Consider the following 27,029-nt stretch of genomic DNA (forward strand, 5'->3'; position numbering starts at 1 on the left):
AATAGAGTTGTGCGGAGGAGGGTGGATGTGCTGGAAATGAGATGTTTCAGGACAGTATGTGGTGTGAGGTGGTTTGATCGAGTAAGTAATAATGAAAGGATAAGTGAGAGTGTGTTAATAAAAAGAGTGTGGTTGAGAGAGCAGAAGAGGGTGTTTTTTTGAAATGGTTTGGTCACATGGAGAGAATGAGTGAGGAAGATTGACAAAGGATATATGTGTCAGAGGTGGAGGAATGAGAAGTGAGAGACCAAATTGGAGGTGGAAAGATGGCGTGAAAAAAATTTTAATTGATCGGGGCCTGAACATGCAGAACCTTCAAGGTAAAGGCGTGCAAGGTTAGAGTGAATTGCAACGATGTGGTATATCAGGGTCGACGTGCTGTCAATGGATTGAACCAGAGCATGTGAAGCATCTGTGGTGAACCATGGAAAGTTCTGTGGGGCCTGGATGTGGAAAGGGAGCTGTGGTATCGGTGCATTATTACATGACAGCTAGAGACTGTGTGTGAACGAATGCGGCCTTTGTTGTCTTTTCCTAGCGCTACCTCGCACACATGCAAGGAGAGGGGGTTGTTATTTCATGTGTGGTGAGTGGTGGCAACGGGAATGTATAAGGGCGAGACTGTATGAATTATGTACATGTATATGTCTGAGTGTGGATGTGTATAGATATACATGTGTATGTGGGTGGGTTGGGCCATTCTTTCGTCTGTTTCCTTGCACTACCTCCCTAACGTGGGAACAGCGACAAAAATAAAGTAGACTCTAGATTGATATGGGTAAAACTGAAAGTGGATGGAGAGAGATGGGTGATTATTGGCGCATATGCACCTGGGCATGAGAAGAAAGATCATGAGAGCCAAGTGTTGTGGGAGCAGCTGAGTGAGTGTGCTAGTAGTTTTGATGACGGAGACTGGGTTATAGTGATGGGTGATTTGAATGCAAAGGCAGTAATATGGCAGTTGAGGGAATAATTGGTGTACATGGGGTGTTCAGTGCTTTAAATGGAAATGGTGAAGGACCTTGTAGATTTATGTGCTGAAAAAGGACTGGTGATTGGGAATACTGGTTCAAAAAGAGAGATATACATAAGTATACGTATGTAAGTAGGAGAGTATGGCCAGAGAGTGATATTGGATTATATGTTAATTGATAGGCGCGTGAAAGAGAGACTTTTGGATGTTAATGTGTTGAGAGGGGATGTCTGATCATTATCTTGTGGAGGGGAAGGTGAAGATTTGTAGAGGTTTTCAGAAAAGAAGAGAGAATTTTGGGGTGAAGAGAGTGGTGAGAGTAAGTGAGCTTGGGAAGGAGACTTGTGTGAGGAAGTACCAGGAGAGACTGAGTACAGAATGGAAAAAGGTGAGAACAAAGGACATAAGGGGAGTGGGATGTATTTAGGGAAGCAGTTATGGCTTGTGCAAAAAACGTTGTGGCATGAGAATCATGGAGGTGGCAGATTAGAAAAGGGTAGGGATTAGAAAGTGGTGGGATGAAGATGTAAGATTATTAGTGAAAGAGAAGAGAGAGGCATTTGGATGATTTTTGCAGGGAAATAATGCAAATGACTTGGGAGATGTAAAAAAGAAAGAGGCAGGAGATCAAGAGAAAGGTGCAAGAGGTGAAAAAGAGGGCAAATGAGAGTTGGGGTGAGAAAGTATCATTAAATTTTAGGGAGAATAAAAGATGTTTTGGAAGGAGGTAAATAAAGTGCATAAGACAAGAGAACAAATGGGAACATCAGTGAAGGGGGCTAATGGGGAGGTGATAACAAGTAGTGGTGATGTGAGAGGGAGATGGAGTGAGTATTTTGAAGGTTTGTTGAAAGTGTTTGATGATAAGAGATGATAGATGTTTACGTCGAGGTGGTGTGGCAAAGTGAGAGGGTTAGGGAAAATGATTTGGTAAACTGAGAAGAGGTAGTAAAAGCTTTGCCGAAGATGAAAGCTGGCAAGGCAGCGGGTTGAATGGTATTGCAGTGGAATTTATTAAAAAAGGGGGGTGACTGTTGTTGTTGACTGGTTGGTAAGGTTATTTAATGTATGTATGACTCATGGTGAGGTGCATGAGGACTGGCGGATTGCTTGGCATTTAGTGGCCTTGTACAAAGCTAAACGGAATAAGAGGCATGTGCTCAAATTACAGAGGTATAAGTTTGTTGAGTATTCCTGGGAAATTATATGGGGGGGTATTGATTGAGAGGGTGAAGGCATGTACAGAGCATCAGATTGGGGAAGAGCAGAGTGGTTTCAGAAGTGATAAAGTATGTGTGGATCAGGTGTTTGCTTTAAAGAATGTATGTGAGAAATACTTAGAAAAGCAAATGAATTTGTATGTAGCATTTATGAATTGGAGAAGGCATATGATAGAGTTGACAGAGATGCTCTGTGGGAGGTAAGTTGTTCGAAAAGCAATGAAAGGTTTTTATCAAGGATGTAAGGCATGTTTATGTGTATGAAGAGAGGAAAGTGATTGGTTCCCAGTGAATGTTGGTTTGTGGCAGGGGATGTTTAATTTGTTTATGGATGGGGTTGTTAGGGAGGTGAATGTAAGAGTTTTGGAAAGAGGGGCAAGTATGCAGTCTGTTGTGGATGAGAGAGCTTGGGAAGTGAGTCAGTTGTTGTTCGTTGATGATACGGTGCTGGTGGCTGATTCGTGTGAGAAACTGCAGAAGTTTTACTGAGTTTGGTAAAGTGTGTGAAAGAAGAAAGCTAAGAGTAAATGTGAATAAGAGCAAGGTTATTAGGTACAGTAGGGTTGAGGGACAAGTCAATTGGGAGGCAAGTTTGAACGGAGAAAAACTGAAGTGAAGTGTTTTAGATATCAGGGAGTGATTTGGCAGCGGATGGAACCATGGAAGCGGAAGTGAATCATAGGGTGGCGAAATGGGCAAAAGTTCTGGGAGAATTGAAAAATGTGTGGAAGTCAAGAACGTTATATTAGAAACCAAAAATGGATATGTTTAAAGGAATAGTGGTTCCAACAGTGTTATATGGTTGCGGGGCATGGGCTATAGATAGAGTTGTGTGGAGGAGGGTGGATGTGCTGGAAATGAGATGTTTCAGGACAGTATGTGGTGTGAGGTGGTTTGATTGAGTAAGTCATGAAGGGTAAGAGAGATGTGTGGAATAAAAAGAGCGTGGTTGAGAGAGCAGAAGAGGGTGTTTTGAAAATGGTTTCGTCACATGGAGAGAATGAGTGAGGAAAGATTGACAAAGAGGATATATGTGTCAGAGGTGGAGGGAATGAGAAGTGAGAGACCAAATTGGAGGTGGAAAGATGGCGTGAAAAAAATTTTAATTGATCGGGGCCTGAACATGCAGAACCTTCAAGGTTAAGCGATGCAAGGTTAGAGTGAATTGCAACGATGTGGTATATCAGGGTCGACGTTGCTGTCAATGGATTGAACCAGAGCATGTGAAGCATCTGTGGTGAACCATGGAAAGTTCTGTGGGGCCTGGATGTGGAAAGGGAGCTGTGGTATCGGTGCATTATTACATGACAGCTAGAGACTGTGTGTGAACGAATGCGGCCTTTGTTGTCTTTTCCTAGCGCTACCCTCGCCACAAGCAAGGAGAGGGGGTTGTTATTTCATGTGTGGTGGGGTGGCCAATGAGAATGAATAAGGGCAGACAGTATGAATTATGTACATGTATATGTCTGAGTGTGGATGTGTATAGATATACATGTGTATGTGGGTGGGTTGGGCCATTCTTTCGTCTGTTTCCTTGCACTACCTCCCTAACGGGAGACAGCCGACAAAAATAAAGTAGACTCTAGATTGATATGGGTAAAACTGAAAGTGGATGGAGAGAGATGGGTGATTATTGGCGCATATGCACCTGGGCATGAGAAGAAAGATCATGAGAGCCAAGTGTTGTGGGAGCAGCTGAGTGAGTGTGCTAGTAGTTTTGATGACGGAGACTGGGTTATAGTGATGGGTGATTTGAATGCAAAGGCAGTAATATGGCAGTTGAGGGATATTGGTTGTACATGGGGTGTTCAGTGCTTTAAATGGAAATGGTGAAGACCTTGTAGATTTATGTGCTGAAAAAGGACTGGTGATTGGGAATACCTGGTTCAAAAAGAGAGATATACATAAGCATACGTATATGTAGTAGGAGAGATGGCCAGAGAAGTGATTATTGGATTATATGTTAATTGATAGGCGCGTGAAAGAGAGACTTTTGGATGTTAATGTGTTGAGAGGGGATGTCTGATCATTATCTTGTGGAGGGGAAGGTGAAGATTTGTAGAGGTTTTCAGAAAAGAAGAGAGAATTTTGGGGTGAAGAGAGTGGTGAGAGTAAGTGAGCTTGGGAAGGAGACTTGTGTGAGGAAATAGTACCTGGGGAGAGACTGAGTACAGAATGGAAAAAGGTGAGAACAAAGGACATAAGGGGAGTGGGATGTATTTAGGGAAGCAGTTATGGCTTGTGCAAAAACGCTTGTGGCATGAAAGCTGGGTAGGTGGGCAGATTAGAAAGGTAGGATTAGAAAGTGGTGGGATGAAGATGTAAGATTATTAGTGAAAGAGAAGAGAGAGGCATTTGGATGATTTTTGCAGGGAAATAATGCAAATGACTAGGGTGATGTAAAAAAGAAAGAGGCAGGAGATCAAGAGAAAGGTGCAAGAGGTGAAAAGAGGGCAAATGAGAGTTGGGGTGAGAAAGTATCATTAAATTTTAGGGAGAATAAAAGATGTTTTGGAAGGAGGTAAATAAAGTGCATAAGACAAGAGAACAAATGGGAACATCAGTGAAGGGGGCTAATGGGGAGGTGATAACAAGTAGTGGTGATGTGAGAGGGAGATGGAGTGAGTATTTTGAAGGTTTGTTGAAAGTGTTTGATGATAAGAGATGATAGATGTTTACGTCGAGGTGGTGTGGCAAAGTGAGAGGGTTAGGGAAAATGATTTGGTAAACTGAGAAGAGGTAGTAAAAGCTTTGCCGAAGATGAAAGCTGGCAAGGCAGCGGGTTGAATGGTATTGCAGTGGAATTTATTAAAAAAAGGGGTGACTGTATTGTTGACTGGTTGGTAAGGTTATTTAATGTATGTATGACTCATGGTGAGTTTTCTTTCCTTTTGGTGCATGAGGGTCTTGGCGGATTGCTTGCATAGTGCCATTGTACAAAGGGCATAAGGGAATAAGAGTGAGTGCTCAAATTACAGAGGTATAAGTTTGTTGAGTATTCCTGGGAAATTATATGGGGGGGTATTGATTGAGAGGGTGAAGGCATGTACAGAGCATCAGATTGGGGAAGAGCAGAGTGGTTTCAGAAGTGATAAAGTATGTGTGGATCAGGTGTTTGCTTTAAAGAATGTATGTGAGAAATACTTAGAAAAGCAAATGAATTTGTATGTAGCATTTATGAATTGGAGAAGGCATATGATAGAGTTGACAGAGATGCTCTGTGGGAGGTAAGTTGTTAGAAGCAATGAAAGGTTTTTATCAAGGATGTAAGGCATGTTTATGTGTATGAAGAGAGGAAAGTGATTGGTTCCCAGTGAATGTTGGTTTGTGGCAGGGGATGTTTAATTTGTTTATGGATGGGGTTGTTAGGGAGGTGAATGTAAGAGTTTTGGAAAGAGGGGCAAGTATGCAGTCTGTTGTGGATGAGAGAGCTTGGGAAGTGAGTCAGTTGTTGTTCGCTGATGATACTGTGCTGGTGGCTGATTCGTGTGAGAAAACAATGCAGTAGATTTGTTACTGAGTTTGGTAAAGTGTGTGAAAGAAGAAAGCTAAGAGTAAATGTGAATAAGAGCAAGGTTATTAGGTACAGTAGGGTTGAGGGACAAGTCAATTGGGAGGCAAGTTTGAACGGAGAAAAACTGAAGTGAAGTGTTTTAGATATCAGGGAGTGATTTGGCAGCGGATGGAACCATGGAAGCGGAAGTGAATCATAGGGTGGCGAAATGGGCAAAAGTTCTGGGAGAATTGAAAAATGTGTGGAAGTCAAGAACGTTATATTAGAAACCAAAAATGGATATGTTTAAAGGAATAGTGGTTCCAACAGTGTTATATGGTTGCGGGGCATGGGCTATAGATAGAGTTGTGTGGAGGAGGGTGGATGTGCTGGAAATGAGATGTTTCAGGACAGTATGTGGTGTGAGGTGGTTTGATTGAGTAAGTCATGAAGGGTAAGAGAGATGTGTGGAATAAAAAGAGCGTGGTTGAGAGAGCAGAAGAGGGTGTTTTGAAATGGTTTGGTCACATGGAGAGAATGAGTGAGGAAAGATTGACAAAGGATATATGTGTCAGAGGTGGAGGGAACGAGGAGAAGTGGGAGACCAATTGGAGGTGGAAAGATGGAGTGAAAAAGGTTTTGAGTGATCGGGGCCTGAACATGCAGGAGGGTGAAAGGCGTGCAAGGGATAGAGTGAATTGGAACGATGTGGTATTACCGGGGTCGACGTGCTGTCAATCGATTGAACCAGGGCATGTGAATGTCTAGGGTAAACCATGGTAAGTTTTGTGGGGCCTGATGTGGAAAGGGAAGCTGTGGTTTCAATGGCATTATTACATGACAGCTAGAGACTGTGTGTGAACGAATGCGGCCTTTGTTGTCTTTTCCTAGCACTGAACATGCAGGAGGGTGAAAGGCATGCAAGGGATAGTGTGACATGACAGCTAGAGACTGTGTGTGAACGAATGCGGCCTTTGTTGTCTTTTCCTAGCACTGCTGCGCCATTATTCCAGGGGGAGGGGGTTTTCAGACAAAAAAGGCCACATTCGTTCACACCGTCTCTAGCTGTCCTGTTTAATGCACCAAAACCACAGCTCCCGATCCATATCCAGGCCCCACAGACTTTTCCCTGGTTTATCCCATATGTTTCACATGCCCTGGTTCAGTCCACTGACAACACTTCAACCCCGGTATACCACATCATTCCAGTTCACTCTATTCCTTGCAAGCCTTTCACCTCACACCACATATTGTCCTGAAACATTTTACTTCCAACAAATCCACCCCGCTCCGCACAACCCTATCTATAGCCCATGCCTCACAACCATATAACATTGTTGGAACCACTATTCCTTCAAACATACCCATTTTTGCTCTCCAAGATAATGTTCTCGCCTTCCACACGTTCTTTAACGCTCCCAGAACCTTCGCCCCCTTCCCCACCCTGTGACTCACTTCCACTTCCATGGTTCCCTCCGCTGCTAAATCCACTCCCAGATATCTAAAACACTTCACTTCCTCCAGTTTTTCTCCACTCAAACTTACCTCCTAATTTACTTGTCCCTCAACCCCATTGAACCTAATAACTTTGCCCTTATTCATATTTACTCTCAGCTTTGGATGGTATTGCAGTGGAATTTATTAAAAAAGGGGGGGTGACTGTTGTTGTTGACTGGTTGGTAAGGATATTCACTGTATGTATGGTTTATGGTGAAGTGCCTGAGGATTGGCAGAATGCAAGCATGGTGCCATTGTACAAAGGCAAAGGGGATGAACGTGGGTGTTCAAATTACAGTCATAAGTTTGTTGATTATTCCTGGGAAATTATATGGGAGGGTATTGATTGAGAGTGTCAAGGCATGTACAGAGCATCAGATTGGGGAAGAATAGTATGGTTTCAGAAGTGGTAGAGCATGTGTGGACCAGGTGTTTGCTTTGAAGAATGTATGTGAAAAGTACTTAGAAAATAAATGGATTTGTATGTAGAGTTGATAGAGATGCTCAGTGGAAGGTATTAAGAGTATATGGTGTGTGAGGTAAGTTGCTAGAAGCAGGGAAAACTTTTTATTATGGATGTAAGGCATGTGTACGAGTAGGAAGAGAGGAGAGTGATTGGCTCCCAGTGAATGTCGAATTGCGGGAGGGGTGTGTAATGTCTCCATGGTTGTTTAATTTGTTTATGGATGGGGTTGTTAGGGAGGTGAATGCAAGAGTTTTGGAAAGAGGGGCAAGTACGCAGTCTGTTGTGGATGAGAGAGCTTGGGAAGTGAGTCAGTTGTTGTTCGCTGATGATACTGTGCTGGTGGCTGATTTGGGTGAGAAACTGCCAAAGCTGGTAACTGAGTTCGGTAAAGTATGCGAAAGAAGAAAGCCGAGAGTAAATGTGAATAAGAGCAAGGTTATTAGGTACAGTAGGGTTGAGGGTCAAATCAATTGGGAGGTAAATTTGAATGGAGAAAAACTGGAGGAAGTGAAGTGTTTTAGATATCTGGGAGTGGATTTGGGAGCAGATGGAACCATGGAAGCAGAAGTGAATCATACAATGGGGAAGGGGGCGAAAGTTCTGGGAGCGTTGAAAAATGTGTGGGTTGAGAACATTATCTTAGAAAGCAAAAGTGGGTATGTTTGAAGGAATAGTGGTTCTGACAATGTTATATGGTTGTGAGGCGTGGGCTATAAATAGAGTTGTGCGGAGGAGGGTGGATGTGCTGGAAATGAGATGTTTCAGGACAGTATGTGGTGTGAGGTGGTTTGATCGAGTAAGTAATAATGAAAGGATAAGTGAGATGTGTGTTAATAAAAAGAGTGTGGTTGAGAGAGCAGAAGAGGGTGTTTTGAAATGGTTTGGTCACATGGAGAGAATGAGTGAGGAAAGATTGACAAAGAGGATATATGTGTCAGAGGTGGAGGGAATGAGAAGTGAGAGACCAAATTGGAGGTGGAAAGATGGCGTGAAAAAAATTTTAATTGATCGGGGCCTGAACACGCAGAACCTTCAAGGTTAAAGGCGTGCAAGGATTAGAGTGAATTGCAACGATGTGGTATATCAGGGTCGACGTGCTGTCAATGGATTGAACCAGAGCATGTGAAGCATCTGGGGTGAACCATGGAAAGTTCTGTGGGGCCTGGATGTGGAAAGGGAGCTGTGGTATCGGTGCATTATTACATGACAGCTAGATACTGAGTGTGAACGAATGCGGCCTTTGTTGTCTTTTCCTAGCGCTACCTCGCACACATGCAAGGAGAGGGGGTTGTTATTTCATGTGTGGTGGGGTGGCAATGGGAATGAATAAGGGCAGACAGTATGAATTATGTACATGTATATGTCTGAGTGTGGATGTGTATAGATATACATGTGTATGTGGGTGGGTTGGGCCATTCTTTCGTCTGTTTCCTTGCACTACCTCCCTAACGTGGGAGACAGCGACAAAAATAAAGTAGACTCTAGATTGATATGGGTAAAACTGAAAGTGGATGGAGAGAGATGGGTGATTATTGGCGCATATGCACCTGGGCATGAGAAGAAAGATCATGAGAGCCAAGTGTTGTGGGAGCAGCTGAGTGAGTGTGCTAGTAGTTTTGATGCACGAGACTGGGTTATAGTGATGGGTGATTTGAATGCAAAGGCGAGTAATATGGCAGTTGAGGGAATAATTGGTGTACATGGGGTGTTCAGTGCTTTAAATGGAAATGGTGAAGACCTTGTAGATTTATGTGCTGAAAAAGGACTGGTGATTGGGAATACCTGGTTCAAAAAGAGAGATATACATAAGTATACGTATGTAAGTAGGAGAGATGGCCAGAGAGTGATATTGGATTATATGTTAATTGATAGGCGCGTGAAAGAGAGACTTTTGGATGTTAATGTGTTGAGAGGGGATGTCTGATCATTATCTTGTGGAGGGGAAGGTGAAGATTTGTAGAGGTTTTCAGAAAAGAAGAGAGAATTTTGGGGTGAAGAGAGTGGTGAGAGTAAGTGAGCTTGGGAAGGAGACTTGTGTGAGGAAGTACCAGGAGAGACTGAGTACAGAATGGAAAAAGGTGAGAACAAAGGACATAAGGGGAGTGGGATGTATTTAGGGAAGCAGTTATGGCTTGTGCAAAAAACGCTTGTGGCATGAGAAGCATGGGAGGTGGGCAGATTAGAAAGGGTAGGGATTAGAAAGTGGTGGGATGAAGATGTAAGATTATTAGTGAAAGAGAAGAGAGAGGCATTTGGATGATTTTTGCAGGGAAATAATGCAAATGACTTGGGAGATGTAAAAAAGAAAGAGGCAGGAGATCAAGAGAAAGGTGCAAGAGGTGAAAAAGAGGGCAAATGAGAGTTGGGGTGAGAAAGTATCATTAAATTTTAGGGAGAATAAAAAGATGTTTTGGAAGGAGGTAAATAAAGTGCATAAGACAAGAGAACAAATGGGAACATCAGTGAAGGGGGCTAATGGGGAGGTGATAACAAGTAGTGGTGATGTGAGAGGGAGATGGAGTGAGTATTTTGAAGGTTTGTTGAAAGTGTTTGATGATAAGAGATGATAGATGTTTACGTCGAGGTGGTGTGCAAAGTGAGAGGGTTAGGGAAAATGATTTGGTAAACTGAGAAGAGGTAGTAAAAGCTTTGCTGAAGATGAAAGCTGGCAAGGCAGCGGGTTGAATGGTATTGCAGTGGAATTTATTAAAAAAGGGGGTGACTGTATTGTTGACTGGTTGGTAAGGTTATTTAATGTATGTATGACTCATGGTGAGGTGCATGAGGACTGGCGGATTGCTTGCATAGTGCCATTGTACAAAGGCAAAGGGAATAAGAGTGAGTGCTCAAATTACAGAGGTATAAGTTTGTTGAGTATTCCTGGGAAATTATATGGGGGGGTATTGATTGAGAGGGTGAAGGCATGTACAGAGCATCAGATTGGGGAAGAGCAGAGTGGTTTCAGAAGTGATAAAGTATGTGTGGATCAGGTGTTTGCTTTAAAGAATGTATGTGAGAAATACTTAGAAAAGCAAATGAATTTGTATGTAGCATTTATGAATCTGGAGAAGGCATATGATAGAGTTGACAGAGATGCTCTGTGGGAGGTAAGTTGTTAGAAGCAATGAAAGGTTTTTATCAAGGATGTAAGGCATGTTTATGTGTATGAAGAGAGGAAAGTGATTGGTTCCCAGTGAATGTTGGTTTGTGGCAGGGGATGTTTAATTTGTTTATGGATGGGGTTGTTAGGGAGGTGAATGTAAGAGTTTTGGAAAGAGGGGCAAGTATGCAGTCTGTTGTGGATGAGAGAGCTTGGGGAAGTGAGTCAGTTGTTGTTCGTTGATGATACGGTGCTGGTGGCTGATTCGTGTGAGAAACTGCAGAAGCTTGTTACTGAGTTTGGTAAAGTGTGTGAAAGAAGAAAGCTAAGAGTAAATGTGAATAAGAGCAAGGTTATTAGGTACAGTAGGGTTGAGGGACAAGTCAATTGGGAGGCAAGTTTGAACGGAGAAAAACTGAAGTGAAGTGTTTTAGATATCAGGGAGTGATTTGGCAGCGGATGGAACCATGGAAGCGGAAGTGAATCATAGGGTGGCGAAATGGGCAAAAGTTCTGGGAGAATTGAAAAATGTGTGGAAGTCAAGAACGTTATATTAGAAACCAAAAATGGATATGTTTAAAGGAATAGTGGTTCCAACAGTGTTATATGGTTGCGGGGCATGGGCTATAGATAGAGTTGTGTGGAGGAGGGTGGATGTGCTGGAAATGAGATGCTTGAGGACAATATGTAGTGTGAGGTGGTTTGATTGAGTAAGTCATGAAAGGGTAAGAGAGATGTGTGGAAATAAAAAGAGCGTGGTTGAGAGAGCAGAAGAGGGTGTTTTGAAATGGTTTCGTCACATGGAGAGAATGAGTGAGGAAAGATTGACAAAGGATATATGTGTCAGAGGTGGAGGGAACGAGGAGAAGTGGGAGACCAAATTGGAGGTGGAAAGATGGAGTGAAAAAGGTTTTGAGTGATCGGGGCCTGAACATGCAGGAGGGTGAAAGGCGTGCAAGGGATAGAGTGAATTGGAACGATGTGGTATACCGGGGTCGACGTGCTGTCAATCGATTGAACCAGGGCATGTGAAGTGTCTAGGGTAAACCATGGTAAGTTTTGTGGGGCCTGGATGTGGAAAGGGAAGCTGTGGTTTCAATGCATTATACATGACGGCTAGAGACTGAGTGTGAACGAATGTGGTCTTTGTTGTCTTTTCCTAGCACTGAACATGCAGGAGGGTGAAAGGCATGCAAGGGATAGAGTGACATGACAGCTAGAGACTGTGTGTGAACGAATGCGGCCTTTGTTGTCTTTTCCTAGCACTGCCTCGCGCATATCCAGGGGGAGGGGGTTTTCAGACAAAAAAAGGCCACATTCATTCACACTCACTCTCTACTGCCATGTGTTAATGCACTGAAACCACAGCTACCTATCCACATTCAGGCCCCACAGACCTTTCCATGGTTTATACCAGATGCTTCACATGTCCTGGTTCAGTCCATTGTTTGAGTAATTTGAACTCAAGTGATCATATTATACTAACAACTGGTGTTTAGTTGGGCTAAGTACTGAAAAGTCCATTAAGTATACAAAATTGAAGGTGGAATACTCTGAATAGGATATTGATTGATGTAATTCTATTCTAATTACGTCCCAAAATTTCTCAGGAACATATGAGCTGGTGATCCAGGTACAAGAGATGCAGGGCATCTACAGTTCATCCATCCCAGCAGCACAAGTCCAGACACCATTACCAATCCTTGCTCTTGTCCAGAGTACTCAAAAAATTCTTTATGATCCTTTCCTAATGATATGGAAATTCCATAGTTATGTGGGTTGTTCTTGAAGAAATGCAAGCAGGAGGTGTTTCTTTAATAAGGAGAAAAGTACTAGTTAATGTTGCACTATTTGTGTTTAATGGGAAAATTATTTACATTGCACATGAGAGATTGAATTAGTTCAAGATTGATGGCATATTGTACTTTTAATAAGTGAATTGTGATTACCAGGTGGACACTACTTTTGAGGTTACTTGGACAACCAATGTATAGTTGCCTCCTATTGAATGATAAATAGTGCGTGACAGAGTGTAAAAGACATTAAAATGGTATGATGTGTGGATTTACAAAAGTCTTTTTTTTTGTTCTGTTTCTCTGCCTGTCGGATGTGAAGACTTCATTCCACAAGTTTTTGGTGTTATTCTGATTGTATATCAGTCAAGCTTGTTAAGTCTGTAAAATATGTGATAATTGTTGTAAGAGAACGATGAGGTGAATACAGTCAAATAGTTTCTTTTGTCTTTCATTACCTGTAGTGCGATGATTTAGAAGTAAACGAAGTCCTAACACTTATTCTTGATTGTTTACTTTCATTACCAGTATATGTAGTTTTAAAGACAATTTTTGTGATTCAGCATTGCGTAATCAATCTTTCTGCTACTTAAATAATTATATTTTGAAGGTTGGCATATTAACATACAATATGATATTCATTCTAAAGTTGACAATTTTTTTGTTGTATTGTAAATGTTCTATCTATCTGACACCTGTTCCCTTCAGGAATCCATCTATTGGGTGGCCATAGCAAAGTAGTCTCCATAACTGGTGAACTCCAGTGCTGTTTTTTAGCACTTAGTGTCTCGTGCTTAACAGACCACTCTAGTGTTTTCAGAGGCTCCCACCAAATACTTCTACCTAATGTGCTTATGTTTCAACCTCTATTACTCCTACCAAATGCTCCAGCCTAATTTTCCTACCTACTACTACTACTATCTAATGCTAGCACTCACCACAGGATAACTTCAAATTACAAAGAATGAGCTGTGCAAGTTAAGTGTTTACAAGTGTTACATATGACAGAGAGATTGTATGTTTGTGGACACAATGCCAACAGTCCACATGTAGGTGAGGTAGAAAGAAAACACTTGGTCAGAGGAGTGCAGTGTGACAACCACTGATGTGCTGATTCATTACACAGCCATCACTAACCCATCCAATACCCAGGTGAGTAGTAAATGTTTCCTCCTCTTGAAATGTGGGGCATCACAGAGATATTTGATTACTCATTTTGGCTTAAGTTTTCAAAGTTTTTAGCTAATCATGAAGATGAAATAATTTTGTTCTATCCCTAAGGTATTTGACTGATCAGTACCCCAGTGCTCATAGACAATGAGACTAAGGGTATTGTATTACTATTAAATGAACTGCTGTTTCTCTATTATGGGCAACATAGCCTATATCTTAGAGTAATAGCTCCCACACAAATGGTAAGGGGTTTGAATCCTTGCTCTTGGAGGGCATTGTGTGTTCTGTGAAAGTGTAAGCTCACTACAGTATATTCATGTTCATATACTTCCACATGACATTAAGTTTGGTAAAACTGTTGGTTACTGGTTAGAGCCTGATGAAATGAGCAATTAGTCATTTCTCTATTAGGGCAGCATAGCCAAGTGGTTATGTATCCAGCTCCCACACAAATGGTAGGAGGTTTGAATCCATGTGTGTTGGAGGGCATTATGGTGTTCTATTACATACTCACTACACTATAATCATGTTCATATACCTCCACGTGTGATAGTAAGCATAGTAAAACTGCTGGTAACTAGTAAATGTTATCTTAATGGGAAATGACAGAGACCCTGTTGCTCAAGGATATGAGACAAAGGGTATTCAATTACTAGTGGTCAAATAGTCATTTCTCAATTATAGGCAGCATCAGATAGTGGTTAGCATACTCAGCACCCAGTCAATTGGTAGGGGTTACAAATTCTTTCTGTTGGAGGGTATTATGTGTTCCAGGAGAGTACTAGCTCAATGCACTACATTCATGTTCATATACCTTCACTTGTGACCGTTAATTTGTTAAAATTGCAGGCTATTAGTTAATGTGAGCCTTACAGAAAATGATTGATTAATACCCTGTTACTCATAGACGTGAGACGAAAGGTATTCAGTTATTAGTAACTGAATACTCATCCCACTATTATGGGCAGCATAGCCCAATAGTGTAACCAGCTTCCACACAAATGGTAGAGGGCTGGAATCCTTGATGCTGAAGGACACAACTGGTGAACTCCAGTGCCACTTATTTGCCTTCAGTACCTCACCATTAACAGACTACTGGCAAAAGGCAACTCTAGCACGGTATTTCCAGGAGCTCCTACTTAATGTTTCTACCAACTACTACTACCAGCTATATTCATCATCATTTCCCACATTAGTGAGGTAGCATAAAGAAAGGCAGCATTTGCTTGCATCCATTTTCTTGCTGTCATGTGCAATGCACTAATGAAAGCACAGCCCTCTATTTTATCCATCCATATCTCTGGCACCCATTCTCTCCAGGAACTCCCATCAAGGGGGTGGCCTCAGTGAAAGTCTCCCTTTACCTGTCCTTACATGCCTCCTTTGCTTACATCATTCTATGCATTCTTCCACCATTTCTCCCCCACCAGTATTCTTCCATTTTATTTCCCTGTCATAGGTTGTCTTTCTCTCACACCAACCCCTTCCATTGTGCTACCTTACACTTTCCTTTAAAACTCCCATTCTTGCATTCTTTCCACACACCCAAAACACCTCAAATTTTGTTTCACCAACTCAACCACTCCCTTTGCATTCTTTGCCATACCATATCTCATACATCCCCTACATTCCTCTCTTTATTCCATCTAGTCATACCACATGCTCCTCTCAATTTGCTCATTTCCACAGCCTAGATTCTTTACCTCTGTGACTCATACCATGTCCAAGTTACATCTGCATAGGTCATGGGTGGGAGGACTATGCTTTCCCTTAATCCCATATTCGCAGCCCCCTAGCCACATCCACGCCTCACAGACCTTACCATGGTTTACCCCAAACATTTCACATGCCCTGGTTCAGTCCATTGATGTGCCAACACATCAACCTAAGCATACCACAATATTCCAATTTACTCTATTCCGTGCACGCCTTTCATCCTCCTGTATGTTTATGCCCTGCTTGCTCAAAATCTTTTTCACTCCATCCTTCCACCTCCAATTTGGTCTCCCACTTTCTTGTTCCATCCACTTCTGACACATGTATCCTCTTTGTTAACCTTTTCTCACTCATTCTCTCCATATGTCTAAACCATTTCAACACCCTCTTGACCACAGTTTTTATTACCACAATCCTCTCTTACCCTTTCATTACTTGTTCGATCAAACCACCTCACACCACATTGTCCTCAAACATTTCATTTCTGAAACATCCACCCTCCTATGCACAACCCTGTCTATAGCTCATGCCTCTCAACCATACAGTATTGCTGGAACTACTCTCTTCACACATTCTTCATTGCTCCCAGAACTTTCACCCTCACCTTGACTCACTTCCTCTTCCATGGTTCCAGTCACCACAAAGCCCACTCCCTTATATCTAAAACACTTCACTTCCTCCAGTTTTTCTTCACTCAAACTTACATCCCAACTAACTTGCCCCTCAACCCAGCTTTTATTCACAGTTACTCTCAACTTTCTACTTTCACATACTCAACCAAACTCGGTCACCAACTTCTGCAGTTTCTCACTTGAATCAGCCACCGGTGCTTATTTGTCAGCAAACAAATGACACAGTTCCCAGGCCCTCTCATCCCCAACAGACTGCATACTCGCCCCTCTCTCCAAAACTCTTGCATTTACCTCCCTCGTCAACCCTTTCATAATCAAATTAAACAACCATGGTGACATAACAAACCCCTGCCACAGACTGACCTTCACTGTGAAGCAATCACTCTCCTCTCTTCATGCTCGTACACACGCTTTACATCCGATAAAAACTTCTCTGCTTACCTTCCACACCATATATTCTTAAGACCTTCCACAAAGCATCTCTATCAGCCCTCTCATATGCCTTCTCCAGAGCCATAAATGACACATACAAATCCAATGACACATGACAAATACAAATGACACATACAAATCCAAATACAAATGCAATGGCACTATACATGCTTTCTGCCAATACTCAGGCACTTCACCCTGATGCATACATACATTGAATATCCTTACTAACCAATCAACAACACAGTCACCCCCTTTCTTAATTAATTCAACTGCAATACAATCCAAACATGCCGCCTTGCTGGATTTCATCTTCTGCAAGGCTTTCACCACCTCTTCTCTCTTAACCAAACCATTCTCCCTGACCCTCTTGCATTGCACACCACCCCAACCAAAATACCCTACATCTGTCACTCTATTATCAAACACATTCAACAAAGCTTCATCACTATCTGTTATCACTTCCCCTCTTGCTCCCTTCACCAATGTTCCCGCTTCCAAAATATCTTTTTATTCTCCCTAAAATTTAATGATACTCTCTCACTCCAATTCTCATTTGCTGTCTTTTTCAACCCTAGCACCTTCCTCTTGTCCTCCTGCCACTTTTTTCTATACATCTTACAGTCACTGGCACTCCTCCCTTGTAAGTATCATCCAAACTCCTCTCTTTTCTCTTTCACTAACAACTTTACTTCTTCATCCCACAACTCACTACCCTTTCTAATCTGCCCACCTCCCACCTTTCTCGTGCCACATGCGTCTTTTGCACATGCCATCACTGCTTCCTTAAAAACATCCCATTTCTCACCTACTCCATTCTCATCATTTGCTCTCACCTTTTTGCCATTCTATATCCTGGGGATAGAGTAGAAAGCATACTGCCCACACATTCTCCGCATGTTGTAGAAAGCGACTAAGCAAGGCGGGAGCAGGCAGCTGAAAATCCTCCGTTCCTGTAGACCTTTCCAAAAGAAGAAACAGAGCAAGGAGCAAAGAGAGGAATTTTTCCTCAAAGGCTCATGCTGATAGAAAACTAAGTATTTAACAGGTTAGTCAATGATAAAGCACATTATTCCACATATTGAGTAATAAGAGTCATCTTAGTCCACTTGAAGGATAAGCATAAACCATTTGTTACAGAATATAAAGACATATTAACATATATGTATATATATGTATGTGTGTGTGTGTGTATATGTGCGTATGTATGTGTATGTGTGTGTATGTGTATATGTATATATATATGTATATTATCCCTGGGGATAGGGGTGAAAGAATACTTCCCACGTATTCCTCGCGTGTCGTAGAAAGCGACTAGAGGGGACGGGAGCGGGGGGCCAGAAATCCTCCCCTCCTTGTATTAACTTTCTAAAATGGGAAACAGAAGAAGGAGTCACGCGGGGAGTGCTCATCCTCCTCGAAGGCTCAGAGTGGGGTGCCTAAATGTGTGTGGATGTAACCAAGATGTGAAAAAAGGAGAGATAGGTAGTATGTTTGAGGAAAGGAACCTGGATGTTTTGACTCTGAGTGAAACGAAGCTCAAGGGTAAAGGGGAAGAGTGGTTTGGGAATGTCTGGGGAGTAAAGTCAGGGGTTAGTGAGAGGACAAGAGCGAGGGAAGGAGTAGCAATACTCCTGAAACAGGAGTTGTGGGAGTATGTGATAGTGTAAGAAAGTAAATTCTCGATTAATATGGGTAAAACTGAAAGTTGATGGAGAGAGGTGGGTGATTATTGGTGCATATGCACCTGGGCATGAGAAGAAAGATCAAGAGAGGCAAGTGTTTTGGGAGCAGCTGAATGAGTGTGTTAGTGGTTTTGATGCACGAGACCGGGTTATAGTGATGGGTGATTTGAATGCAAAGGTGAGTAATGTGGCAGTTGAGGGAATAATTGGTATACATGGGGTGTTCAGTGTTGTAAATGGAAATGGTGAAGAGCTTGTAGATTTATGTGCTGAAAAAGGACTGATGATTGGGAATACCTGGTTTAAAAAGCGAGATATACATAAGTATACTTATGTAAGTAGGAGAGATGGCCAGAGAGCGTTATTGGATTACGTGTTAATTGACAGGCGTGCGAAAGAGAGACTTTTGGATGTTAATGTGCTGAGAGGTGCAACTGGAGGGATGTCTGATCATTATCTTGTGGAGGCTAAGGTGAAGATTTGTATGGGTTTTCAGAAAAGAAGAGTGAATGTTGGGGTGAAGAGGGTGGCGAGAGTAAGTGAGCTTGAGATGGAGACCTGTGTGAGGAAGTACCAGGAGAGACTGAGTACAGAATGGAAAAAGGTGAGAACAATGGAAGCAAGGGGAGTGGGGGAGGAATGGGAGGTATTTAGGGAATCAGTGATGGATTGCGCAAAAGATGCTTGTGGCATGAGAAGAGTGGGAGGTGGGTTGATTAGAAAGGGTAGTGAGTGGTGGGATGAAGAAGTAAGAGTATTAGTGAAAGAGAAGAGAGAGGCATTTGGACGATTTTTGCAGGGAAAAAATGCAATGGAGTGGGAGATGTATAAAAGAAAGAGACAGGAGGTCAAGAGAAAGGTGCAAGAGGTGAAAAAGAGGGCAAATGAGAGTTGGGGTGAGAGAGTATCATTAAATTTTAGGGAGAATAAAAAGATGTTCTGGAAGGAGGTAAATAAAGTGCGTAAGACAAGGGAGCAAATGGGAACTTCAGTGAAGGGCGCAAATGGGGAGGTGATAACAAGTAGTGGTGATGTGAGAAGGAGATGGAGTGAGTATTTTGAAGGTTTGTTGAATGTGTTTGATGATAGAGTGGCAGATATAGGGTGTTTTGGTCGAGGTGGTGTGCAAAGTGAGAGGGTTAGGGAAAATGATTTGGTAAACAGAGAAGAGGTAGTGAAAGCTTTGCGGAAGATGAAAGCCGGCAAGGCAGCAGGTTTGGATGGTATTGCAGTGGAATTTATTAAAAAAGGGGGTGACTGTATTGTTGACTGGTTGGTAAGGTTATTTAATGTATGTATGACTCATGGTGAGATGCCTGAGGATTGGCGGAATGCGTGCATAGTGCCATTGTACAGAGGCAAAGGGGATAAGAGTGAGTGCTCAAATGACAGAGGTATAAGTTTGTTGAGTATTCCTGGTAAATTATATGGGAGGGTATTGATTGAGAGGGTGAAGGCATATACAGAGCATCAGATTGGGGAAGAGCAGTGTGGTTTCAGAAGTGGTAGAGGATGTGTGGATCAGGTGTTTGCTTTGAAGAATGTATGTGAGAAATACTTAGAAAAGCAAATGGATTTGTATGTAGCATTTATGGATCTGGAGAAGGCATATGATAGAGTTGACAGAGATGCTCTGTGGAAGGTATTAAGAATATATGGTGTGGGAGGAAAGTTGTTAGAAGCAGTGAAAAGTTTTTATCGAGGATGTAAGGCATGTGTACGTGTAGGAAGAGAGGAAAGTGATTGGTTCTCAGTGAATGTAGGTTTGCGGCAGGGGTGTGTGATGTCTCCATGGTTGTTTAATTTGTTTATGGATGGGGTTGTTAGGGAGGTAAATGCAAGAGTTTTGGAAAGAGGGGCAAGTATGAAGTCTGTTGGGGATGAGAGAGCTTGGGAAGTGAGTCAGTTGTTGTTCGCTGATGATACAGTGCTGGTGGCTGATTCATGTGAGAAACTGCAGAAGCTGGTGACTGAGTTTGGTAAAGTGTGTGGAAGAAGAAAGTTAAGAGTAAATGTGAATAAGAGCAAGGTTATTAGGTACAGTAGGGTTGAGGGTCAAGTCAATTGGGAGGTGAGTTTGAATGGAGAAAAACTGGAGGAAGTGAAGTGTTTTAGATATCTGGGAGTGGATCTGGCAGCGGATGGAACCATGGAATCGGAAGTGGATCATAGGGTGGGGGAGGGGGCGAAAATTCTGGGGGCCTTGAAGAATGTGTGGAAGTCGAGAACATTATCTCGGAAAGCAAAAATGGGTATGTTTGAAGGAATAGTGGTTCCAACAATGTTGTATGGTTGCGAGGCGTGGGCTATGGATAGAGTTGTGCGCAGGAGGATGGATGTGCTGGAAATGAGATGTTTGAGGACAATGTGTGGTGTGAGGTGGTTTGATCGAGTGAGTAACGTAAGGGTAAGAGAGATGTGTGGAAATAAAAAGAGCGTGGTTGAGATAGCAGAAGAGGGTGTTTTGAAGTGGTTTGGGCACATGGAGAGAATGAGTGAGGAAAGATTGACCAAGAGGATATATGTGTCGGAGGTGGAGGGAACGAGGAGAAGAGGGAGACCAAATTGGAGGTGGAAAGATGGAGTGAAAAAGATTTTGTGTGATCGGGGCCTGAACATGCAGGAGGGTGAAAGGAGGGCAAGGAATAGAGTGAATTGGAGCGATGTGGTATACCGGGGTTGACGTGCTGTCAGTGGATTGAATCAAGGCATGTGAAGCGTCTGGGGTAAACCATGGGAAAGCTGTGTAGGTATGTATATTTGCGTGTGTGGACGTATGTATATACATGTGTATGGGGGGGGGGTTGGGCCATTTCTTTCGTCTGTTTCCTTGCGCTACCTCGCAAACGCGGGAGACAGCGACAAAGTATAAAAAAAAAAAAAAAAAAAAAAAAATTAACAATAGATTACTTGAAGAGGCCAGCCATAACAGGGCTGGTAAGTGAACTCAATGAGCTCCTTTTAGATCTGAGATGGCAGTGCTAGCTTCATGACAAATAGCCAAAAAATATGTGTAAATTTCACAATATCTATTTTGCTTGTTCTGTTACTCAATAATGCCCCTTTTGCCAATTACAGACTTTGAAAATTTTTAACTTTGTATCTTTTAAAATGAAGTACACATCTTAATTTGTGTCTGCACTAACTTTCACTACCCATGAATACTTACTTGCATCCTAAGATAATCCCAGGACATTTTAACATATGCCAATATATTCAAAAGATAACTTTGGATTGGTTTACTTGGGAAATATTTTTATGATAAAACAAAATTTTAAGCTACTCAAGTTGCAAGAGGTATTAACCTGTGTCATAAATTAACACTAAACAACATTTATATGATCATGTGAGAGTTTTTGAAGATATGACTCTAAATATGTATTTGATTAAAAACACTGTACTAGTTCTGAAAAAGGATACAGTTCACTAGTGAAGGCCAGACAATCTATAAAATATACACTGTATCCTGAAGCTAACCCATTAAGCCTACTGCCATCAGAAGCAACCACATTCTTGTCAGCTTGAGTCAGCTTGTAGTTATCATAACCAATAACATAAATCTGAATAGCTGCAAATACAACCTGTAAGTACTTGAGTTTTGAAAGTGTCTCCTATACAGAAACAGCAGATAAGAAATGTTTATCTTTCTAATCAACAATGTAACAAAGCTGACTTACTGTAAGTTATATCTAAGCACCTATCTTTGTAAGTACTGGACACACTACTTTGTAACTACTGGACACACCTTTTGTATATAGTAATATCTAAGCACCTATCTTTGTAAGTACTGGACACACTACTTTGTATCTACTGGACACACCTTTTGTATATAGTAGACACAAAAAATGGAATGATTGAACTGCCAACCTTGAATCAATTGTCTTTAAGCATTTCATGAAAATTTTGAATTAACAATCTGGATATAATTAAAGGACATGAAATATACTTTTTTATTTCATATTCTCAATCATTTTTAGTCAAAATAGTCTTCAATGTCAACATCTGGGTTCAGGAGGTCATCACCAAACTCTGAGAGATCCATTTGGTTGAGAATAAGGTTCTCAAAGGTCTCCTCTAAGTCTGTTTCTCCTATCAGTACTGCTCCCTGCATTCGGCCATCCACCATCACACATTTTATGTATTCCATTCCTGAAAAACAGTATGTTAAATCTCAAAATCACAACCTCAAGTAAATATTTACATTAAACATTAAAAGATATGCTTCCTGTTTGAAAAACTAACCCCAAAATATTTTTGAATAGGAAAAACTGAGTGACCCTTGGGGAAAAAAAAAAAGTGGTAACACTTTACACTCTCAACAACCAAAACAGGTTCAAACTTACAACTAAATAGTGTTCAGAGCATGTTACCTAACAAGTACAGTCTACTTCAGTCATCTAGACCAAGCGGGACTGAACCCTATCCAATGAAGTAAATTTTCTGATTAACTGAATATTTGCATGATTCAATTTTGCCTGCCCACCATCTAACCACCTCATCTACATATGCTGTCCTTTTTAAACCACATATTCCAATCACCAGTCTGTTTTCAGCATACAACTCCATAAGCTGTTTACCATTTTTATTCACAACCCTGGATATCCCTTAGCCCCCAGTTATACCATCAACTGACACTACCAACTGTCGCATTCAAATCACCCATCTCTAGTACTCAATCCTTTGCATCAAAATTGCTAACGTGAGTCAGCTCCTCCCAGAACGTTTTCCTTTCATCCTTATTCCTCTAAGTTCCAAGTGCATAAGCACTAATAATCCCCCACCTCTCATTACCCACTTCAGTTTTACACACAGCAGTCGAGGGCTCGCTTCCTTACACTAATCCAGTAATTCCCTTAACCCCTCCTTCAGTAGAAGTGCTATCCCTTCCTCTGGTCTCTATATCTCTGATGCCTGGTCCCACCTGAAACTCCCTTAAGTCCATGGCAGAAAAGTCTCAGTAACAAGTAAATTTTAGTGCTGCTTCTTAGCCTTTAGTGCCCAACCTTAATAGACAACTCTAGCACAGTGTTTAGAGAGGCCCCTACTTAATGTTTCTACCAATTACTTCTACCAACTATTATGTTCCTGCTGACTACTACCTAATGCTCCTGCCTAAATGTTATTACTTAACAAAAAACGGTTGCACATGGTGCTCACTGCAGGAAATTCTAGAGCTGTGAAGAATGAGCTAAGTGATGTCAAGTGTTATCTATGACAGGGAGATTGTTCATCTGTGGACAGAATGCCAGTAGTCCACATGTGGATGAGATAGAAAGAAAAGACATCTAACCGAGTCAGAGGAATGCAACTTGACAATCACTAAAGTACTGGCTCACTATGCAGCCATCATTAACTCTCCCAGTACTCAGGCAGGTAGTACTGGTATATACCTCCTTGGTCACTGGCTGCCAACCAACTACTAGGTCTTGCCCTGACACTAATCCCTAGTTTTACTCCTAAGAGATTCCCAAACCATTTTTCACCCTTTTTCTTCCACTTAGATCCACTCAGATCTAAAACAAATATTTAGGTTCCTCTCCTCAAACACTGCTTATCTCTCCCTCCTCCTTATCCTCGTTACATTCAGACACCCCAACCTGAGCCTTCAAGCACACTGAGAACTTCTCGCATGGCTCCCTATGTTCCAACTTATAAAACTGAAATACAAGTATGGCTCCACAGACCTTTCCATAGTTTATCCCAAAGTTTCACATGCCCTGATTCAGACCCCAGGATACCACATTGTTCCAATTCACTCTTATCCATGCATGCCTTTCACCCTCCTGCATGTTCAGGCCCCAATTGCTCAAAATCTTTTTCATTCCATCCTTCCATCTCCAATTTGGTTTCCCAGTTCTCCTTGTTCCCTGCACTTCTAACACATATATCCTGTAGGTCAATCTTTCCTCACTCATTCTCTCCAGATGACCAAACCATTTCAACACACCCTCTTCTGCTCTCTCAACCACAGTCTTTTTATTACTATACATCTCTCTTACTCTTTCATACTTACTTGATAGTCATCAAGCATTTCACTTCCAATACATCCCTACCTACAGACCATGCCTCACAACCATAATATTGTTGGGACTACTATTTCTTCAAACATACCAATTTTTGCCTCACCAAAACACATTTTCTCTTTCCACACATTCTTCATCACTCCCAGAACCTTCGCCCCCTCCCCAAATCTATGATTCACCTCTGCTCTCATAGTTCCATTTGCTGCCATGTCCAATCCCAGATATCTAAATCACTTCACTTCCTCCATTCAATCTTACATCCCAAAGAACTTATCCCTTAGCCCTGCTAAACCTATAACTTACCTTTATTTAAATTCACTCTCAATTTTCTTTCATACATTGTTCCAAACTCAATCACCAACTTATGCAGTTTCTCACTCGAAACCACCAGAGATGTATCATCAGCAAACAACTGACTCACTTCCCAGGCCCTCTAAACACCCACAGACTGCACACTCACCTACATCTCCGAGACTCTTGCATTAACATCCCTCCACCCTATTCATAACAAATAAAAAAAAAACATGGTGACATCATACACCCCCGCTGCAGACCAACCTTCACTCAGAACCTTCACTCTGCTCTCTTCCAATTCATACATATACCTTAAACTCTTGATCAAAGCTTCTTACTGCTTCTAGCTGCTTACCTCTCATACCATATTCTGAAGACATTCTACAAAGCATCTATTACAACCCTATTATATTCCTTCTCCAGTTCCATACATGCCACATACAAATCCATCTGTTTTTCTAAGTATTTCTCACATGTATTCTTCAAAGCAAACACCTGTCCACACATCCTCTACCACTTCTGAAACCACACTGCTTTTCCCTAATCTGATGCTCTGTACATCCCTTTACCCTCTCAATTAATACCCTCCCATGTAATTTCCTGGGAATACTCAACAAACTTACACCTCTGTAATTTGAACACTCATCTTTATCCCCTTTACCTCTGTACAATGGCACTATCCATGCATTCTGCCAATCCTCAGGCACTTCACCATGAACCATACATACACTTAATATCCTTACCAATCAGTCAACAACACAGTCACCCCCTTTTTTTAATAAATTCCACTACAATGCCATCCAAACCCACTGCCTTGCTGGCTTTCACTACCTCTTCTCTGTTTACCAAACCATTCTCCCTGACCCTCCCACTTCGTACACCACCTCAACCAAAACACCCTATATCTGCCACTCTATCATCAAACACATTCAACAAACATTCAGAATATTCACTTCATCTCCTCACTTCACCACTAACTGTCCTTACCTCCCCATTAGCCCCTTCACCGATGTTCCCATTTGTTCTATTGTCTCATGCACTTTATTTACCTCCTTCCAAAAGAGCTTTTTATTCTCCCTAGAATTTAACGATACTCTCTCACACCAACTTTCATTTGCCCTCTTTTTCACCTTTGCGCCTTTCTCTTGACCTCTTGCCTCTTTCTTTTATACATCTCCCAGTCATTTGCACTATTTTCATGCAAAAATTATCCATATGCCTCTCTCTCTTCTTTCACTAACAATCTTCTTCATCCCACCACTCACTACCCTTTCTAATCAGCCCACCTCCCACCTTTCTCATGCCACAGTCATCTTTTGAACAAGCCATCCTTCCCCTCTCCCCTTACGTCATTTGCTCTCACCTTCTTCCATTCTCCACTCAATCTCTCCTGGTACTTCTTCACACAAGTCTCCTTTCCAAACTCACGTACTCTTAACCACTTTCTTCAGCCCAACAATCTCTCTTCTTTTCTGAAAACCTTTACAAATACATATTATTATACTCTGTCACTATCTCCCGTGTTAGTGAGGTAGCGCAAGGAAACATACGAAAGAATGGCCCAATCCACCCACATACACATGTACATACATAAACGCCCACACACGCATTTCAACGTATACATACATATACATATATACACATGTACATTATCCCTAGGGATGGGGAGGACGAATACTTCCCACGTATCGTAGAAGGCGACTAAAGGGGACGGAAGCGGGGGTCTAGAAACTCTCCCCTCCTCGTATTTTAACTTTCTAAAAGGGGAAACAGAAGAAGGAGTCACGTGGGGAGTGCTCATCCTCCTCGAAGGCTCAGACTGGGGTGTCTAAATGTGTGTGGATGTTACCAACATGAGAAAAAAGGAGAGATAGGTAGTATGTTTGAGGAAAGGAACCTGGAAAGTTTTGGCTCCAAGTGAAACGAAGCTCAAGGATAAAGGGGAAGAGTGGTTTAGGAATGCTTTGGGAATAAAGTCAAGGGTTGGTGAGAGGACAAGAGCAAGGGAAGGAGTAGCACTACTCCTGAAACAGGAGTTGTGGGAGTATGTGATAAGAGTGTTAGAAAGTAAACTCTAGATTGATATGGGTAAAACTGAAAGTGGATGGAGAGAGATGGATGATTATTGGTGCCTATGCATCTGGGCATGAGAAGAAAGATCATGAAAGGCATGTGTTTTGGGAGCAGCTGAGTGAGTGTGTTAGTAGTTTTGATGCAGGAGACCGGGTTATAGTGATGGGTGATTTGAATGTGGCAGTTGAGGGAATAATTGGAGTACATGGGTGTTCAGTGTTGTAAATGGAAATGGTGAAGAGCTTGTAGATTTATGTGCTGAAAAAGGACTGGTGATTGGGAATACCTGGTTTAAAAAGAGAGATATACATAAGTATACGTATGTAAGTAGGAGAGATGGCCAGAGAGTGTTATTGGATTACGTGTTAATTGATAAGCGTGTGAATGAGAGACTTTTGAATGTTGATGTGCTGAGAGGTGCAACTGGAGGGATGTCTGATCATTATCTTGTGGAGGCAA

At 41.8% G+C, this 27,029-nt stretch overlaps 2 protein-coding genes across 3 annotated transcripts in view; one reads left to right on the forward strand and one right to left on the reverse strand.

Annotated features, from left to right (window-relative positions):
• The window catches only part of OstDelta (oligosaccharide transferase delta subunit), a 272,441-nt gene extending 259,457 nt beyond the window's left edge, over window positions 1-12,984 (forward strand). For both annotated transcript variants that reach the window (XM_071659381.1, XM_071659382.1), the window contains one exon: window positions 12,360-12,984. Coding sequence is in view for 1 of the 2 variants with exons in the window: in XM_071659382.1 (XP_071515483.1) it covers window positions 12,360-12,369 (10 nt within the window). In the remaining variant the exon portion in view is untranslated. The remainder of the gene's footprint in view (window positions 1-12,359) is intronic.
• A 9,134-nt stretch (window positions 12,985-22,118) lies between these two features.
• The window catches only part of Pyroxd1 (pyridine nucleotide-disulfide oxidoreductase domain 1), a 140,585-nt gene continuing 135,674 nt past the window's right edge, over window positions 22,119-27,029 (reverse strand). The window contains exon 8 of the mRNA XM_071659568.1: window positions 22,119-22,329. Within this exon, the coding sequence (XP_071515669.1) occupies window positions 22,154-22,329 (176 nt within the window). The 3' untranslated portion in view covers window positions 22,119-22,153. The remainder of the gene's footprint in view (window positions 22,330-27,029) is intronic.

Source organism: Panulirus ornatus, chromosome 68 (assembly GCF_036320965.1).
Source record: "Panulirus ornatus isolate Po-2019 chromosome 68, ASM3632096v1, whole genome shotgun sequence".
Taxonomy (NCBI): Eukaryota; Metazoa; Arthropoda; class Malacostraca; order Decapoda; family Palinuridae; genus Panulirus; species Panulirus ornatus.